This window comes from Phacochoerus africanus, chromosome 4 (assembly GCF_016906955.1).
Source record: "Phacochoerus africanus isolate WHEZ1 chromosome 4, ROS_Pafr_v1, whole genome shotgun sequence".
Taxonomy (NCBI): Eukaryota; Metazoa; Chordata; class Mammalia; order Artiodactyla; family Suidae; genus Phacochoerus; species Phacochoerus africanus.
In genome coordinates, this window is record NC_062547.1 from 137,728,150 (window position 1) to 137,748,315 (window position 20,166).

Sequence of the window (20,166 nt, forward strand, 5' to 3'; positions counted from 1 at the left end):
AATCATTGATTGTCTGGGGCCACAGAAGGAAGATAATTGAATGGAAGGGGACACCAGGGGATTTTATGGGGCAATAGAAATGCTCTCTATATTTTCAAAATTTTATTGGACAATAGTTGACTTATAAAATAGTGCTAATTTCAAGTGTACAGCAAAGTATCCAGTTATACATAAATCCTTTTTTTTTCAGATTCCTTTCCCATATAGGTTACCACACAGTACTAGGTAAATTTCCCTGTTCTAGACAATAGGTCCCTGTTACCCATCCATTCTATATACTGCACTGTGTATATTTCAATGCCAACCCCGTAACTGATCCCTCCCCTCCCACGTCTCCCCTTTGGTAAACCTAAATTTGGTTTTGAAATATTTGAGTCTGTTTTTGTTTTGTAAGTTCTGTTGTGTCATTTCTATTAGATCCCACATATTAGTGATCTCAAATGATATTTGTCTTTGTGTGACTCACTTCACTTAGTATGATAATGTCTAGGTCCATCCATGTTGTTGCAAATAGCATTATTTCATGCTTTTTTATAGTTGAGTAATATTCCATTGTATATGTGGACCACGTCTTTATCCTTGCATCTGTCGATAGACGTTTAGGTTGCTTCCATGTCTTGGCTATTGTGAACAGTGCTGCAGTGAACATTAGGGTATGTGTACCTAAGTATCAACAAAACAAAAAGACAGCCCACAGAGTGGGGACAAATCTTTGCAAACGAAGCTACTGACAAGGGATTAATCTCCAAAATATACAAACATCTCCTATAGCTTTATATCACATCCACTCTATTTTGATTGAGATGGTGGTCAGGCAAGGCGTATTCGTTTGTTAATAGTCAACCCACTGTACGTGTGTGCATTTTATTGCCTGTAGATTATACCACGATAAAGCTGTTTTGATGAAAAAAGAACTATAGTTGCCCTTGGGTAATTTTTCTGCTTTTTTTCTTCTCTGTTTCTAAATCTCTGCAGTAATCTCATCATTTTCCTTATCAAAAGTACATTGTCACTGTAAAAAGTTCTCTCTTTGAAGCCTCACTCCGCTCAGAGGCTCTCTTCTTTGGAAGCCTTACCCAATGCCTCAATTAGAAGGGATCACCAGTCTCTCTGTGGCCGGCGTTGGTGCCACTGCTAAGTCATTTGCGCTCTGCCTCGGGCTGGTGTTACTAGTTGTGCTGCTGCCTTCTTGTCCAGTGGGCATCCAGTGGTAGGCGGGCTGTGCTCACACAGACCCCCAAACATGGTGGGCATCTGATCTGTGTTGGCCAAATTAAATTGGGATTTGTCAGGCTGGGGGGAAGTTTCTTGTACAGGTCAAGCAAGGGCTGCCGTCCTCTCTGTGTGCGTCCACAGTGAAGTAGGGAAACGGAAGCAGAACCCAGAGCGGCACGTCCCTGCTCTGCCAGGTACCAGCCAGTAACCTCCCTGGGAAAACTCCTTGGATTCTCAGAGCATCTGTGTCCTTTCTGCAAAGTGAGGGTAACGCCATCTCTGTTGTGAGGCTGAGTAGCACCATGTTTGGCTCACAAGAAATGTGCACGTAGCTCTGGCTGCTATTGTAATGATTGTCATGATAAGAAATAATAATAATAATACTATCAAGTAAGGGGACACCCCAGGTGGGAAAGTACTTACTAAAAAATACACCGGAAAATGGAGTGAAGATTTTCTTCTTGGGAAACGACTACGGCCCCGATGAGTGGGCATGTCGCAGTTTTTAAAAGCCAATCAGAAATTAATTTTCCTCCACATTAATGGTTTTTGAGAAAGTCAAAACCATTTCCCACCGAAGCAGACGCCCTGAAAGGAGTTTAGATTTTGCTGGCTCTGCTCTTCATTCAGATATCAGGTGGCAGCCGGGGCTCAGCCTCGAGGAGGCTGGCTTTCTCTGGAGTGTTTGCTGGAGCCAGGCTGACACAGATCTGATAGAGGTTGTCAGATCTCCGAAGAACAATCGACTTTCTAAGCAAAGCCCCTTCTCCGAGGAGCCATGCGGTGCTGCGTTACATTTGTAAATGCCAGCGCGCTGCTAAGCACGTCCTGGTGAATAGAAGTGTTTTGATGTTTTGTTTTTGGTCAGAGATTGAAGTCCAGTGTCTTGGGACCCAGTGACTTCGGCTGACCTTCCTGCTACATGGACAGGGCTAAATTTCAACCCCTGGAGGCTTCTGCACACAAAACCTCAAGCCTCGCAAGGGCAGGTGCAAGGAAACCCAGCAGAAATCTGAAATCTTCGCTGCTTCAGAGACCTGAGCTCGCTTCTGTCAGAGGAATTAGGTTTCACAAGCCCTTTTTTATGTAGAAAGCGTATCATTAGGGCAATCTGGACAGGGAGACTTATTAAAACTGCTGCCTGTAGCGGAGAGAAAGCCATAAATGCCTAAGGAATTGAAGGGCTGACAGTGCACAATTATTTCCAATGACTCTTGGCAGTAGCTTGGCCAGAGTCACGGGCTTCCAGGAGGAGTCACCTCTGTTATATTAGGTTTGGCTGGTTCTGTAAGATATGTTTCCACACGAAACTTGTATATCGGTTTTGAAATCAGGAAAAGACCCTTCATTTGTAATTTTTGAGTGAGCGACTCTTTAGAGTCTGTAACCTCTCACTGCTTCTGAACTACTGTCGATGTCTCTCTAACGCCTCCCTTCTAGCGAGAGTTTTTGCATCATTTTGATCTACGTGGAGAGTTTGGAGTCTGTTTCCGCCTAATGGGTTATTCAAGCTTTACGTGCTTAGGTTCACCGGGGACAATTCTTTTTCATGATGCGCTTCAGCTCTGCCTGACTGCCTTGTTCCCCTGGATTTGAGTATGTAGAGGCTTTTGTGCTAGTGGCTGTTTTAAATAGATAATTTTCATCTTCGCTCCCTGCTGTTTTCCCTTTGTCTTTATAAACACTTCCTTTAGCTCCATTAGAAAAGGTGGTCTGAGAGGTGCTCTGATATTTGCAAGGGCCCTCGGGTCTTCTACCCTGCCCCCGCCCCCTTTCTTGAAAAACCCCAGGCTGAACACACACCTGCAGGGTCTTCCTCGGCCCCTCCTCTGGGGCCTGGCAGCGCCGCTCACCTGTCAGTGGCCGTGTGTAGCCTGTCATCAGGAGGAGACTCCTCCTTTGGTTCTTCAGGCTGAGGCTCTCTGTAGGAGCCCATGGCAACAGAACTCAACTGGTATCACAGAAGCTCTGCTCTTTTAAAAAGAAAAAAAAATCCCCTATGTTGACTTTGGTAAATACCCACTCTCTGGAGATTTATGAGACCTGAGTTGTTTGTTTGTTTGTTTCAGCAGGTGACAGAGGACAAGTTGCCAAGGTAAAAGTGCTTCATTGGCGCAGGATCCAACACCTTCTATGATGCAATGGTTCTTATTCTTGGGGCGAATGGGTTTTGATTAAAAGCACTCACTTGTACCCACTGACAGCAAACATCCTTGGAGCTTTCTAAAGCCCCACACAGTCTAGCTCCCATCTCATTCAGTGGTTACCTCCTGCTCTGCTCTGCTCCATCCATGCTGGCCTCGTGTTTCTCCTTCAAAGGCACTGATTGCATTCCCTCTGCTTGGAGGGCTTATTCTCCTGATCCGCACAAGGCTGATTCTCATCAGTTAGTGTTAGCTTGGAGGCCCCCTCTTCCGAGAGGGCTTCCCTGATCGCTGCTCCTAAAGTGGTTTCACGGCTCCTTAGCACCTTTTCCTCCTAAAGTTGGCGGAGATCTTTTTATCCCTATCTGGTTATTTTGTGTTGACTGTCTCTCCTACCAGTTGATAAACTCCATGAGAGCAGGGATCCTGTCTGTCAGATTGTCCCAAACCCTAGCACAGAGCCAGGCACATAGTTGGTGCTCAATTAATGTTTGCTAATAGCTGAGTCAATCCTTTGCTCAACAAGCAGTTTCTCGTCAAAGCTGGCGCTCATGTGGCAATTTTGCAGATCAGGGGTCACCAGGGAGGCCCGACCCACTATCTTGGCTATTTCCTTGCATTATCTCTCTGGGAATGACAGCTATGGCTCCCGGAAGGACACTATTAAAATGTTTAAGACAGTGCCCCGTACACAAAAGGTGCTCCATACATGCATTCCATCATTTGGCAGCACCTGCAAAGTACCTTCAAGACCTCTGTTCTGAGACTGTGTCCTGCTTGCATGCTGAAGAATTAGCACAACGCAGATCCATGCTGGCAGAAAAGACTCTTGGTTAGAGGCCGAGGAGAGATTAGTACAGCAATATCAGTAACCAGGGTATTAGCGTCTTTAGGATGGTTCCCAAGCCCAGATTTTTCTAGGGTCACAGGGAAAGGGCCACGTGCCACCTACACACTCAGTGAGTTACAGGAGAGGAACCCTGCACTTAGGGAACCTAAATCTTTTATACACGACTGTCTGCCTGCCCTTTGCTTGGGGTGGAGACACCGTCCCTAACTTTCAGTGTACAAATATCTTTGAAAAGAGAGTCTGTAACAGACTAAAGAGCAGTCAGTGCCTCTGCTCACAGGATGTGTAGAAATGCTTGAGACTCATGGAGAATTGCCTCACAAGAAGAAGCTGATAGGCCCTCCAATTTTTGGAATGAGTGGAGGAATGAATGAACACCAGGCATTGAAGGGAGCACCATGCAGCTGAGTAAGACAAGGGTTCCGTCCACAGGCGCTCTTGGCTTCCTGCTGGAGAAAGAGCCGTGGGGCAGTGCAGTGATGAAGTGTTTGTGCTCCGGGCTTAGATGATGGATTCCAGTGCTGCCCCCATCACTCATCTGGTTTCACAGCCCTGGCCTCAGATTCTTCATCTGTAAGTGGGAGGTAATAGCGTTATTGTGATTAGATCAGCCAGTGGGGCTGTGAGGTGTTGGGCTTCACGCCGCACCTGTAGTAAGTGCCTAACTAAGTAAGTGTTCGTTACTAGGTTGAAGCACATGAAAATGCCCTTTCTCTTGTCTAAAGATCTTCAGTTTAAATGGTTCAACGTAATCATATATTCATCATGATTAATCTTTTGCTGGATTACACGTCCTAATGTCAAAATGCCTCTGGCTGTGGAGGTGTGTTCTGGGTCAGGTGAGGCAAGCCGGGAGAGGCACAGAAGTTTCTGGGAAAGGGAAATGGGCCTGGAACCAGATGTGGCTCTGAGCCCCACGTTCTCCTCTCATTAACCCCATGACCTTGGGTGAACCACTTAACCTCTGAGCCCCTTGCCTCATCTGCGCTGCAGATGCAATAATCCCTTCTACTTCACTGGCCCTTGTGAGGCTAATATCAGATGATGGATGTGAAATTGCTTTGTAAACTGGAAAGCACTGTAGTTATGTTCTCAGGCCAAATATGACGAGTTCTTAAAGGCAGTGAGATTTGCCTGGGCTTCAACCATTCTGTCACCGGGTACAATTTAATATCCTTCCTAAGTCTTCTGATCACAGTTTTTACATTGGCAGTATAGCATTGGTCTCCAAAATCATTTTGCCATATTAGAATCCAGTTACGCTAGTTAGGTTTGAGTCTAAGGTCTACAGACTTCAAGCGTTGTAGGGACCATCTGGCAACCAAAGAAAGATCATCTCATTACCAAGGGTAATTAGCATGCAGCCAAATCCCTCAATAGCTAACATTTATCAAGCTCTTTGAATGTCAGGCATGTGTTTTAGCTCTTTGCATGAACTATGGCTTATTGAAACCTTGGCAAATCTCATGACATAGATAGGTACTATCATTATCACCCACTTTACAGACAAAGAGGCAGAGGCAAAAAGAGGTTACCAGTAAGGCGTGGACAGTTACCTGGCCTGAGCACTCTCACTCATCAGAAGTGCTCATTCCAAGTTGGGCCCTAAGAGGGAGACCCTTGAGCTGTCTTTCTGGGGCAACTCTAGTTCAAACTGCTGCTGCTATACTGGCTGATGGAAGTCCTGCTGCTCCCGCAACCAGCCAGCGAAGGTTCAGTTCTGCAGGGCACGTGCTGGCCACTGGCATGGCTCCACGCTCCATCTTTGCTGTCAGCCTGCTTGTCCTCTGCTGAAGAAGTTGGGATGTTAGCTGTCACCGAGCCTCTTTTGCGCACACTCTCCATGGTGTGAAAAGTCACGTTCACTTTGTTGGCTTTCCTAGGAACCTGGGCTGTCTCTGGAAGGAGGTTGCTTCTAGTTCTCCATGGGACTAAAGCAGTGGCTCAGAGCCAGCAGCCAGCACGCCTTTGTGGCGATCCCAGCTAGGGTGAGGTTTGGCTCCTAGAACAGGGACACAAAGATCCCATGGCTTAAAGAATGAAGTTCAGTTCCCATTCCTATAACAGTCCACCCAGAGCATCCCAGGTGGCTCTGCTTCACACAGTCACTCGGGGAAGCAGGGCCCTCCAAGTTGCCCCACCATTCTCTGGGGTGGTGCTTCTCAAGCTACCCTTGACCAGTGTAGGGGTAAGGGGTGCCCAGCCTCCATGCAGTGGAGAACCTGTGCAAAACTTGAGAGTCAGCCTTCCATATCTGCAGCCCCAGGCCGTGGAGGCAACCCCCTGCAGATTGGGTAGTATTGCCATACATATTTAGTGAAAAACAAATCCATGGAGAAGTGGACCTGCCTAGTTCCAACTCACGATGTTCAGAGGTCAGCTGTATTCCCACTCATCCCTCCCATTCTTTGGGTTATTTCTCTTGCACATTTTACGTATGTTCTAAGCCCCACAGTACAGTATTATTCATTTTGTTGTACACCTTTACCTTTTTACTTTTCTTGGAATTTTTTTTTTGTATTTTTGTTTTCTTTTTTGCCACACAGGCAGTATGTGGAAATTCCTGGGCCAGGGATTGAACCTACGCTGCACGGCAGCCACCAGAGCCACTGTGGTGAGAATGCAGGAGCCTCAACCCGCCAGGCTGTCAGAGAACTCCCTACCTTTTTACTTGTTTAAGATAAGTTTAAAAAGAGGGTTTTTTTAAAAACCTTTATTTTGATCATGTCCTTCTTCTTTTTCATTTATGTAGATTCCGATTTTCACTTGCTATCTGTTCTTGAATGTTCCATCATGTAGTGGTTTTTACTGCTCTATTTCTTTCTGTGTTTCAGTTTGGATATAGTCTGTGGACCTGTTGACCTATCTTCAAGTTCATTGAGTCTTTTTTTTTATTGCTTAATGAATTTTATCACATTTGTAGGTATACAACAATCATCACAACCAAATTTTATAGCATGTCCATCCCAAATCCTCTGTACATCCCCCCACCCCTCCACCTGTCTCATTTGGAAACCATAAGTTTTTCAAAGTCTGTGAGTCAGTATCTGTTCTGCAAAGAAGCTCATTGTCATTGAGTCTTTCTGTAGTGTGTCTGGGCTATTGATGAGCCTATGAAAGGAATTCTCTCCAATATCACGTTTAATTTTTTGTCATTTCATTTTGACTCTTTCTGGTAGTTGTCGTTTGTTTCTCTGCTGATTTTCCCAATTTGTTTAAGCATCATGATGGTTAATTTTGTGTATCAACTTGACTGAGCTAAGGGGTGCCCAGCAAGCTGGTGAAACATTATTTCTGGGTGTATCTGTGAGGATATCTCTGGAAGCGAGGAGCACTGGAGTCAGTAGATTAAGTCAAGCAGACCGCCCTCACCAGTGTGGGTGGGCATTGTCCAGGCCACTGAGGGCCTGACTAGAAAAGGGTGAGGAAGGGTGAGGTCACTTTCTCTGCCGAAGCTGCGACAGCCACCTTCTCCTCCTCTAGGACATCGTGCTCCTGGATCTTGGGCCTTTAGACTCACCCTGGGACTGAGATCATTGGCTGCCTATTCTCAGGTCTTCACATCTGGTCCAGATCACACCACTAGCTTTCCTGCTTCTTCAGCTCGCAGACAGCACATCGGGGAACTTCACAGCCTTCATAACCGCATGAGCCGATGTCTATAACAAATCTCATCCAATACACGTATCTATACACCCTACTGGTTTTTTTCTGTGGAGAGAACCCTAACCTAAGCATTTTGTCACAATCGCCGCTAAATTCTTTACCATCTGAACCATAGCTATTTAAAATTTCCTATCTGAAAATTCTAACATCTGGGTTTTATCTGAGTCTGGGCCCATTGACTGTTTGACCTCCTGGAAGTGGGTTTGTTTTTCTTAGTTTTCTGTGTGTTTTGTAATGTTTTTGTTAATACGGGGCATCATGTGTATAGGAACAGTAGAGACTGTTAGGAAAATAATTTTATGTCTGGATGTGCTGCTGCTTTTGTCCTGCAGTCGATCTGGGAAGGAGAGGCGGCTGCATTAGGAGCTGGGGATTAATGGGTTTTATTTTGGGGTAAAAAAGAAAAATATAGAGAGAGGGAGTGGTCAGTCAGTGTAGTCAGGAGTTGAGCTGGGTTGTTTTGTTTTGCTTTGCTTTTTTAGAGCTGCACCTGTAGCATATGGCGGTTCCCAGGCTAGGGGTTGAATTAGAGCTGTAGCTGCTGGCCTATACCACAGCCACAGCTACACCAGATCCAAGCCATGTCTTTGACCTACACCACAGCTCTCGGCAATGTGGGATCCTTAACCTGCTGAGCGAGGCCGGGGATCGAACCTGCATCCTCATGATGATAGTCAGATTTGTTTCCACTGAGTCATGACAGGAACTCCCTGGTTTGTTTTCCTGTGGTAATTATTACCTTCAGTGCATGACAATCTTCCTATTTCTTTCTTTCTTTCCTTCTTTCTTTTTTTTTCTTTCTTTCCTTCCTTCCTCCCTCCCTCCCTTTCTTCCTTCCTTCTTTCCTTTTTTTTTTTGTCTTTCTGGGGCCACACAGAAAGATGCAACCTCATGGTTCCTAGTCAGGTTTGTTAACCACTGCGCCATGATGGGAATTGCCTATTTTAACTTTTTTTTTTTTGTCTTTTGTTGTTGTTGTTGCTATTTCTTGGGCCGATCCCGCGGCATATGGAGGTTCCCAGGCTAGGGGTTGAATCAGAGCTGTAGCCGCCGGCCTACGCCAGAGCCACAGCAATGCCAGATCCGAGCCGCGTCTGCAACCTACACCGCAGCTCACGGCAACACCGGATCCTTAACCCCGGGAGCGAGGCCAGGGATCAAACCTGCAACCTCATGGTTCCTAGTCGGATTCGTTTCCACTGTGCCACGATGGGAACTCCCTCTTCCTTCCTTCCTTCTCTCTTTCTGTTGCCTTTTTTTTTAGGGCTGCATGCGTGGCATACAGAAGTTCCCAGGCTAGGGGTCAAATCAGAGCTGCAGCTGCCGGCCCATGCCAGCAGCAACGCAGGATCCGAGCCACATCTGTGACCTACATCACAGCTCACAGCAATGCCTGACTCTCAACCCTGATGCTTAACGCACTGAGCAAGGCCAGGGATCTAATTCACATCTTTGTGGATACTAATAGGGTTCATTACCCCTGAGCCGCAATGGGAACTCCAACAGTCTTCCTATTTCTTCAGCAGTGGGCTGTTGTTACCATGTATTTCTCCTGAGGGAAGGGCCAGTATTCTTTTTCCACCTCATCTTTCAGCCATTCTTGCCTGACTGTGCCACAGGGGGCATCTCTCTCCATGCCTTTGTCCCTTACCGGTGCTAGATTGCTGTGGCCTATTACACAATGCTAAGTGCATAAAGGAGGATCCAGCCTTAGTTTTTGACAAGTCCTGTGCATCTTGACTTCCTGCATGAGGATTTCCAGCCCTTCATCCTCCAGGCAGCCCCACATTGCCTCCTAACTGCAGTTGTTCTTAGGAAGGAATTTCTTCTTTCTTCCCTCCTAGTAGCCGACCCTTGCTTAGTACGGGTGTAGGATCTGGGCCCTTTCTTCTGGAAAGGGGATACTTTCTTTTCCTCCTTGACCAGCAGTTGATCTTTGCTTTATTCCTGAAGTTGAGGTACTTTCCTGCCCTTCTACCAGAAACAGGTGGGTTTTGTTTCTATTTCTGCCCACATTCAATAGATCTTCCGGTATGGCAGGGAAGATAATACCCCCTTCTTCAGTGGCTCACTGCTTTCTGTGCGGGAGAGTGAGTGGGGCCAGTACCTATTCCCAAGCAGCAATCCCCTCCTGAATACCTCCACCACCAAGCTCCCTCTAATCTTCTGCCCTGGCCTCATCTTTCTTGTGAGCACATAGGAAGGCCTATGGATAAGGGCTTACAGGTGGATATGAACTCTCCTCTTCCAAACTGACACCGTTTTAAGATTTTAGGAAAATTTTAGCCCGTTTTTTTCCTTACTAGCTTATATAGCAGCCCCCTCTCTCCTCCATGCTTTGCCCATGGTAAAAAGGCTCGCATGTTCTGTCTCTCCTTGGAGGGGCTTTCGCCTCTTGTAATTCCCTTATTTGATTGCCTCAAGACCCCTCATCTCTGATTAGCTGAAGAAAATTATGATTTTTGGAGATTATATGACTTTTTCTCATTTTTAGACCAGGAGTGATATTCTTTGCAAATTTCTACCTTGTACACAAAAGTGCAAATTCCCACCATGGTCATGAAGATGTAGTCCCAGAAATGGCTTTTGCAAGATTTCCACTCACGGTCCAGTGAAAAGAATCCAGTCACGCAGTCACACTTCACTGCAAAGAATTCTGGGAAATGCAGTATAGTCATGTGCCCAGAAAGAAGAGGAGAGGAGATTTTAGCACATAACCAGCAGTATCTGTCAACCATGTTCCACACGAGTGAACTCTAAATTCTGGATTTCGAGCAATTGGGTATCACCATTAGACACTGATAGAACTGGCCCCATCTTGGTGTCAGTCTTGTCAAGACAGTAAGAAATCTGAAGGAACATCCTGTTGAGTGTGTCCCATGAACACAGGATGGAAATGTGCGGAGAGGTGCCCTCTCTCCATGCATATCTGGGCTCCAACTCCATTGGGCCCACCTGGGAAGTAGACTGATCTGGTGGGAGAATAATGCCTCGGAAGCCCATAGGTTCCTAATCCTGCCGTGTGTATTAACCATCTGGGCAGCTTTTTCAAGAACGCAAATGCCAGGAGTCTTTCCTCTCGAGGAAAATCTTGGGAGGAAAGACTCAAGCATCTACGTATTTTGAAGAAAGCCTTCCTGGATGATTCTTTTGTCCAAGCTCTGGTTACCTCTGGGCTAGTTTGTGGTGGAAACCAAAGCAAGATCGTGGATGGCCCCTGTCCTGAGCAAATGCTTAAACTTCTCCTCTGCACGCGTGCGCGCACATACACCCCTGCCCAGGGCTATCTGACTGCAGGATTTTCACCTTCTTCCTTTGGGAAAAATAGCTGGGACATAATAAAAGACTGAGCTAAACCAGCTTATTCTTCCATCTTCAAACCCTCCCAGAAAGACTAAGAGCCACTTGGGTGATTTTTCCACTGGAACTGTGAACTGCCCCCCAAAGAACCTCACAGATGAAGGATGAGATGCAGGCTCTGTGGGGTACATAGAGGACTCAGGCATGTTTCTTGGGTTTAAGCAGTCCAAGGTCCCTCAGAAACTGACATGACCAGAGCGTGTGCAGTGATGTGGTAGGAGCTCAGAAGAGGCTGGGTGACTAAGTTGTCCTAGGATGTCCTTTACAGAGAAGGTCAGGTTGGAGCTTTGATTTGAAGGATGAGTGAGCGGCTGAGTAGTCAGATAGGAGACAAGTGGGTAGAAAGCCACAGAGCCATAAAGCCTGTATTTGGGGAATGAAAAGTTTCTATGGTCCGAGCCTAGGTGACATGGAAGGGTTTGGTGAGCATATAAGCCAAGCCATCTGGATTTAGTTCTAGGGAGAGATGCGTGTAGTTATTTTAGTCCAGAATGTGTTTATCAGTTTTCTTGGAGTAGAAGGTTGTGATCCAAGATCTGGTCTAGCTTATGTTCTGGTTCTTCTAGGAGCAGACCTTGAGACAAAGATTTGAGCGCACAAAGTTCTTATTTGGAGATAGAAGCTGAAGCAGTGGCCACTTCCTCAGTCATGCTGTCTTTATGCAAAAAGCAGAAACAACCTATACAAGCGCAATGAAAATTTCTGCTTGTGCATGTGCTTGTGAGCCTGTCTACTTATGTCCCATTGGCCAAAGCTTGTTGCATGACCAAGCCCAAAGGCAAGTACGATGGGAAGCTCCGTTACTTGTTGGAGAGCATCATGTAAGGAGAGTGAACCAATAATTGCGAACAAAGAGTATAATCTACTGAGCTCACTTGCTGGATACACAGTATGTATCCAGATTGTGTTGGGGTGAGTTTAACCTCATAGAAACAAGCAGTGTATTATTAAGGGCCAAGTGCCTTTCTTTAGACAGAGCGCACATCACATTTGAGTTGACACAGCAGTGGTGTCCTCTGGCTCCCACCTTTTCTTGCACCTCAGTGGCTCGGGACCACCTTGGCTTAAGCTGGACATACGTTTTCCCTCCCTCTCAAGAGCACAGTGGGCTTCACTCGAATAAGAGAGTGACGTCAGTAGGCAACCAGTACTGGCATCTAATCATCGTTTGAAAAGATGGTATAAGCGCAGTCATTTGAAATCCCAGCATCCAGTTTTGGCGTCCTGCCTCCAGGGTTGCCCTGGTCCCAGCCACCAGCCTAGTGGGCAAGTAGGTAAGCTCAGTACCAGAGCCAGGTGTTTGTCGGAGGCCATCTGAGGAAGTGACAGCTCCTGCCTTCATTGTACTTGGGCTCATTATTGGTGAGTGGGTGATACAGGCTATTGGTGAATGTCGGCCGCCAGCTTCGAGGCTCCAGTCTTCACCATTAGGCTCTTTGGTGTGGAACTTGGGAACCTTGGCTCCCTGCTTGGCCTAGGTTGAAGCAACACCCGAAATGGCTTTCTAAGGGAGTCTAGGGCTTGGTAGGATGTGTAGGTAACATTTTGGCCAGATGGGAATGGTGAAGAGACTGATTTTTCACAGAACGATGCCATCGGCTCTTAGCCCTGCTGGTCTTGCACATTGAAGCAATGACACCTTAGGTCCTTTCAACAAAACGGACTCCAAACCCTCTATAGGATTCCTCTCTCTCCATCAGCAAAAGACACATCTGAGTGACTTATTCCTGCCTCTAGGCATGGCTGCGGGATCAGATCATATGATTTGTGCCCGGTGCACAGCCCCCAGGGGAGGTGGGGAGATGGACAGAAGAAACCCCTCGCCCTGCTGTGCATGCTGGCACAGGGCTGGTACACCAGAGGAGCAGGGGAGCGAGTGCTTCTCCTCATTCAGCCAAAGGCCCCAGATGGCAGCTGCAGCTTTGCCAGTAGCTAAGATTAAGCTTACGCCTGGATCAGGCTGGGGCGGCAGAGAGCTAAGCTTGTGGCCCGTGATGCTTTTTGCTTCGCTGTGTTTCATTTTTCATTCCGAGAGAGACAATATAAGAAGCAGCAGACGTGCTGGAGCCAGCTCTTCCAGGTTTGAATCCCACCTTCATGGCTCACTAGCTGTGTGGTCTTAGGAAAGTCATTTGACCTCTCTGTGCTTCACTTTCCTCATCTGTAAAATGGAGATAAGGATATCATCAACTTCCTGGGTTGTGAACATTAAATGAATTAATATGTGTAGTGTGTTTAGGAAGAGCGGAGAACACAGGCACGTGCTAGGTAAGAGTTAGCTGGTATGATGGCGTTGATAATGGTGACATCACGCGTCCTTTGTCCCTACCCCCGCTAGAAGTTTTCTCTTGAGACATTTCTGTTAGGCCCTGAGGCCAGAAAAAGCTATAGTCATCTGGAGTGGCAACTTGTCTTTATCTTATGGACGCTGCACTCGTTTCCATCTTTGCTTTGGGTGCTAAAATGAACAGTTTCAGGCAAAACTGACCACTTGTAGAAGACTTTTTAGGGAAGGGTTCTGTGTGCTCAGTGTTCCTGACCCAAATCCTTGAAGTTTTCCTTAATTTCCCTCTTTTGCCCCTGAAAATAAATTCTATTGTTTCCTTTTTCTTTTTCTTTTTCTTTTTTTTTTTTTTGTCTTTTGTCCTTTTAGGGCCATGCCAGAGGCATATGGAGGTTCCCATGCACAGGGTCTAATTGGAGCTGTAGCCGCTGGCCAACACCACAGCCATAGCAATGCCGGATCCAGGCCACGTCTTTGACTTACACCACAGCTCACAGCAATGCCGGATCCTTAACCCACTGAGCGAGGCCAGGGATCGAACCCGCAACCTCATGGTTTCTAATCAGATTCGTTTCTGCTGCGCCACGACGGGAACTCCTATTGTTTCCCTTTTCAAAAGTTGTCCTTTTTCTGACCACTCTTAACCCCTGCTACCACAGTAAGCCTGTCTTTCAGGACTATTTACAGGACAGTGTGCAGATACTTAGTTCCTAGGGGTCTCTGCTCCCGCACTGGCCCCTAAGCCCTGCTATCCTTGTAACAACCGGTGTGGCCTCTACGAATATAAGTCAATTCACAACACTCTTCTTTCAAACCTTCAACTGCATTGAGGGAAAAAAATCCCGATTTGCACTGGCCGCATCTGTCTCCAGCCTTGCCCCCTCATGCCCTCTGCTCCAGTATGTCAGCCTCCTTGTTCTTCTCCCACAAGGTGCATGGCCAGGGCTTTCCCCTCGAGGTCCTTCTCCTTGGGCTGCTTCCCTCCAGATACTGCCAAGGCTCGCTCCTTCCCTCTGCATCTCAGCCTCTGCCCCAATGTTGCTGCATCAGAAGCCCTTCCCTGGTTGTCTTTTCTAAAAGAGCAGCCTCCCTTCCATGCTGGCATTCCATCTCTTTCTCTCTCTCGATCTGTTTTTTTTTTTTTTTTTTTTTTTGCTTTTTAGAGCCGCACCCACGGCATGTGGAAGTTTGCAGGCTAGGGGTCAAATCAGAGCTACAGCTGCTGGCCTACACCACAGCCACAGCAACGCCGGATCCTTAGCCCACTGAGTGAGGCCAGGGATCGAACCTGCGTTCTCATGGATGCTAGTCGAGTTTGTTAACTGCTGAGCCACGAAGGGAACTCCTGGCATTCCGTCTTCGTCTAATGTTATCCTTCTCAACACTTACCGCCATCTGTCATACGTTGATTTAGGGCGAGGGCTTTGTCTTGGTCAGTTCAGTGCCTAGAATGGTGCTCAGCACACAGCAGGGCGTGTGAGTCAGTAAAGAAACAAGAGGCTGAGTGACATGCTTCCTTTAGCTCTGTCATCCCCATCTCCCCTGACCTGGTTTCTCCAAGACTTGGAAACAGAGTGTAAAAATACACGTGTTACCATGTAACAGAAGCAAATAGACAGAGTCAGGTAGGGGAGAAATAAGTTTTTCTAAGTGACCGAGGACTCCTCTCTGGAAGATTCTGTTGAGGAAGTGAATCCTGGCTGTCAGCAGCATGTTCTATGCTCTGTAATTGATTAGAATACTCTAGTAACCCCAGCCTGCCTTCACAGAGCCAGTGAGCTGGGGATAAGCAATTAGTTTCTTTTTCTTTTTTTGTCTTTTTAGGGGCATACCTGCAGCATACCGTGGTTCCCAGGCTAGGGGTCAAATTGGAACTATAGCTGCTGGCCTACACTAGAGGCCACAGCAATGCCAGATCGGAGCCACATTTTTGACTTACAGCACAGCTCGTGGCAACACCGAATCCTCAAACTGAGAAAGCCCAAGGATCAAACCTGTATTGTCATGAATGCTAGTTGGGTTCGTGAACCACTGAGCCTTGAAGGAAACACCAGTTTTTTGTTTTTTGTTTTCTTTTTTGGCCACGCCATGGCATATGAAGGTCCCAGGGATCAAATCTGAGTCACAGTTGCTTTGTGACCTATGCCACACTGCCAGATCCTTTAACCCACTGTGCTGGGCTGGGAATCGAACCTATGTCATGGCTCTGCAGAGACACCCCTGGTCCCATTGTGCCACAGAGGGAACCCCAGGATAAGCATTTTCAATCAGCTTCCTTCTTTCTCCTATTCCGGGGCTACAAAGGCTGCCTAGAGATTTGCTTCCATGGAAGAATGGACAGTGTTAACTGGTGGGGGTGGAGACTCACCCCAGAAATTGACATTAAAGATGTTTCTTTAGGTGGAAGGTGCTCTGGGCTCTGCACCTGGAGTTGTGAGCCTGTTTTGGTAACAAAGTTGGGAGTGTGGTTTGCTGCAGTCCTGCGGGTAGTGGCATTTTCTGTTTGCTGTGCTGGCGTGAGGCAGCTGTAGGAGACAAAGCTCCTGCTGCCGCCCTTGGCTCCAGGACGCATGCGGTGTGCTGGATGTTTGTTTGCTGGTAGTCTCCCCACAAGCTTTGGGACATGGATGTGCATTAGCTGTTCTCTTTCTCTGGCCCAGACACGTGCACCTACACCGTGAGCAGTGTCCATAGGGGACCTGCTTTCTCACAGACCCTACCCGAGCCCCTCAGAAGGCTGGTGGGAGGCACTTCCGAGCATCCTATGCATGGGAGAGCAGAGAAGCGGATGCGGATCGCTTGTGTCTTTTGCTCTCGGAAAATGCAAAGCTGGGAGAGCGAATTAATTCTGAGACAGACAATGGACCAGGGCCCCGTAGTGTCATTCAGGAGACAAGTTGTTTCCTTGGAGTTTTTAGCAGAAGCAACTCTGTTCTGAGCCCTCACAACTTCCGAAGACGTTCCTGGAAGTCTCTTTGTCTCTGTTCTGAAGGTAGTTAGAGAAAGCTTCCAACTTCTGGAAGGGAGTCTTTTTATCTGAAAGGGGGCTCCTTGACCATGGCTGGACTTGGCAGTGACTCCTGGGGGGCACCCAGCATCTGGCACAGAGGATTTGGCTTATCTCAGGGCATGCGTATGGGGAGGAAAAAGGCTTCCGCAGAAGATGCTACCAGGGGCCCTACTGCTGGGCCTCTGCTTCTATTCACCTCCTAAACAGATAGGATTTCTCTAACACTGTACAATATCATTTTCCTAACCCCCTTTCTGCCTCCTTCCACTAAATGACCATATTCATGAAAAGGGGAAACCCAATGGGAAAAAAAAAAAAGGGTCTTAATGTGGGGTCACTTATGAGCTGGGGGAACAGGTAGCAACTGCATTATAGGAACTATCTCTTATAATTGTCCACATTTCGAGATTTCACACAAACGCCGCTGCTGGCCGGTGCTGTTAGCTGATTGTCGGACAGCAGACAAACACTCTGCCGCCAGAAAATTCCCCACTGAGTTTGGGCGGCCGATTTCTCTGGCAGCAAATGAAAGCTCTGGCTGTTGCCCCTGGTTTGCTCGGCGAGGACTGAGTCCCCACCCCATGTCCCCCTCTGTGGATCCCGTGGGCACGGCGTGTTGTGGGGTGGGGGCGGGGGGAGTGTGGGAGAAGTGCAGACACCCTGACTCACAATTTTGGCAGCCTCACAGCCATCCAGGGACACCACACCGGCACCTCCCCATCAGGGCGATCCCAGTCTCAACGAACAGTTCGGAGGCATTGTTTACAAATCAATTTCCCCCTCTAAATAGGCAGTTCTAGGCGGCGGACCCTTCTGCTTGCTCAGCCTGGGCCCACCTGTCACTGGGACTTGTAGCCAGTGGTCACACTATTGATCTTTTTAATCCCTTCTCTTTGAAACACAGAGCCAGCTGATGTGGAGTTTCTCAAAAGAAAGACTCTCCCACCGCCCCACCTCTACAGGTAGCTGCATATCCGGGGCTAATTCCCCACTAAAAAGTCCTAATTGGCTTATGGGGAGCCTGAAAGGTCTCCCTTGCATTGGCAAGGCCCAAGGAAATGATAGATCTCAAATGCCCTGGTCTGTTTTGATCCAGTTCTGGGTGGAAATCAGGGGCATTTTATTTTCTGATTATTTTTGAAACAGGACTGGAGGTTTGAAGGTGGTTGCGGATAGTGTTTCACTTTAGGGGGTGAGCAGCCAGGGGAAAGGAAGAAAAGCCCCAGAGACACCAACCGTAAGCAAGAAACTTGGTGACTTCTTTTTTATTCGGATTTATTTACATGAAACATCTGCAGTACAAAAATGTAAACTTTGATAGCTCATAATAATAGAATAAACTCTTTATGTACAAAAATACATTTTCATATGAATGAAGCATCTTGAATAAATTAAAGTACTCTCCAGCCCGGTGCCTGAATAGCTACGCAAGAGTCTGGGGTTCTTCCTCCAGCAAGCCTGCAGTAGTGGGGGTCGGGATCCATAATGCATGAAGCCCACTCCTTGTCTCTCCTTTTTAAGCCTTTTCATGGTATTGTCAGCCGGCTCAAACCGAATTTTCATGCTCATTTTTCTTCATTAGAGTTCTACAAATTGTAAAATTGACTTTTCACCTCGACTTCAGGGGCTGATCTGTCCCTTTTCTAAATCACACTGAAGTGGTGGCTGGGGTCAGCTCTGAGCCCGCCACAAAGGAGGTTTTGTGGAGTTCGGAAAGTGCAAAAGGATAGGCCGTCTAAGGGCGGGCAGGAGGGGCCCCGGGCCGAGGGCTGGAGAAGCGGACCAAGGGGTAGCCCCTGCGAGGGTGCAGCGACCTGACAAGCGGCTTAGGTATCCCCTGTCCCCTTAAAGCTCCCGTTTCCTCCCTCCGCCTGGACAGGGACCCCGAGGCCACAGCTGGGCCCCCATCTACTGGGGAGCGGGAAAGTAACGGTATTCAAAAGGGGCCCTAGTGGTAATGGATGAAACAGGGCGTCGTGTGGAGCAAGTCTTTGGGCAGGCCTGGAAAGGAGAAAAGGGGGTCGCCGGGGCCATAGGTGAAGTCTTCGGACGCCGCGGGGCTACTGGGGTCAGAGAGTGGCGAGGCGGCAGCGGCGCAGGGGGAGGCGGCGGCACCGGAGCCCCAGGACTCCGCGTCGCTGGAGGGGCTCGGGGGCCCCGGGAGACAGGGGGCGCACTGAGGCTGCAGGAGGCGCTCCCGGGCACCGCCCCCGCTCAGTCCCTGGTCGGCCAGGCGCAGAGTCTCGGCCAGAGCCCAGATGTAGTTGTAGGCGAAGCGCAGCGTCTCGATCTTGGTGAGCTTGGTGTCGTCTGGGAAGGAGGGGAGCACGCTGCGCAGCGCGTCCAGCGCCGCGTTCAGGTTGTGCATGCGGTTGCGCTCGCGGTCGTTGGCCTTGACGCGCCGGCTCCTGCGCAGCGAGTGCAGCAGCGCCTCCGAGCGCACCCGTGCGCGGCCCCTGCGCCGCCGCCTCTCCTGCTCATCGTCCTGGGCCCGAGGAGTGTCTGATGTGACCGGAATCCCGGGTGCGCCCCTGCGGGCCGGCTCAGGCGGCCCCGAGGCGGACGCGGAGGGCTGGAGCCTGGCACCGTCCTCCTCGTCGGTGAGGAAGCCAGACAGGTCGCTGGTGCTGCTGCCGCCGCTGCTGGCACAGTCGAGGTCCGAGATGCAGGTCTCCAGAGGGGCTGGCATCGCGACGTTGTGCAAGACCGACAGACAGATAAGAGGGCACTTAGGGGGCAGGAGCAGGGCCGCCGGGGCGCACTTACGTTCCGAACGGCCTGGGCCTACTCTGGGCCGCTGCAGGCGCCGAGGCCTGGAAGGGCGCAGCGGCGCACCGGGAACTTGGCCTCAGCTTCTCTCCGGCAGGGGCCACGCTCCCGCCGGTCTCCCGAGTGATCTCGCCGGCGATCAGATCAGCTCGTGTGAGTACCGAGAGTGGCACACGACCGGCCTCAGGACCCCTTAAGTATTAGGCGCAACAATGGGCGCCCCCCTCCCTAGCCACCTCCGCCCCCAGGCAGCCCCAGTGAATAGAGCCTGGCGGCAGGTCAGCCCCGTGCGGAGCCCGGGTATTTGCATAATTTATGCTCGCGGGGGGCCACCCCGCCCCTCCCCCCGCCCGGAGCGTGCCCGTAATTACTGCGGGCCAATCGGCGGCATAGCGCAGCCCGGAGCAGTCTCCGGGCTAAACCTGCCAGGGCATCTCCAGGCTGTGAAACGGGGGCGGGGCCGCGGGCGATTAGCGGCCCAGGCACGCTCCTCCGCTCCTCCGGGGCGGGCCGGGTGCCCCTAGCTGGGGTGGGATGCGGAGGCGGAGCACTGGCCGGAAAGTGTGAACTGGGCAGCGAGTCCTGGAAACTTGGAGCCTCCGGGAGCCTGGGTTCCCTCCCTGCTCCAGCTGCTGAGAGGCTGCGCGACTTTGGGCTAGTGGTTTGACTTCAGTTTTCTCATCTGTAGAATGGGGCACAAGTCTACCCTGTAGAGCGTAAGGTGAGGTGATGTGCCTGAGACCCTTGACAAGGCACTTTGAGTAACGGAGGGCCTGATGAACCAACGGCAGCCAGATGCTGCGCCCTGGGAACCCAGGAAAAAACCCTCTTTACAAAGATCGGAGAGTAACCAGGTGAGGCCCAAAGG

The 20,166-nt window shown here is 49.1% G+C and overlaps 1 protein-coding gene across 1 annotated transcript; it reads right to left on the bottom strand.

Annotated features, from left to right (window-relative positions):
- Positions 1-17,803: 17,803 nt before the first annotated feature.
- Positions 17,804-19,469, bottom strand: NEUROG1 (neurogenin 1). The gene has a single exon (XM_047774492.1). It carries the CDS (start codon positions 19,216-19,218, stop codon positions 18,478-18,480), a length of 741 nt encoding a protein of 246 aa, XP_047630448.1. The 5' UTR covers positions 19,219-19,469; the 3' UTR covers positions 17,804-18,477.
- Between the last annotated feature and the right edge of the window lie 697 nt (positions 19,470-20,166).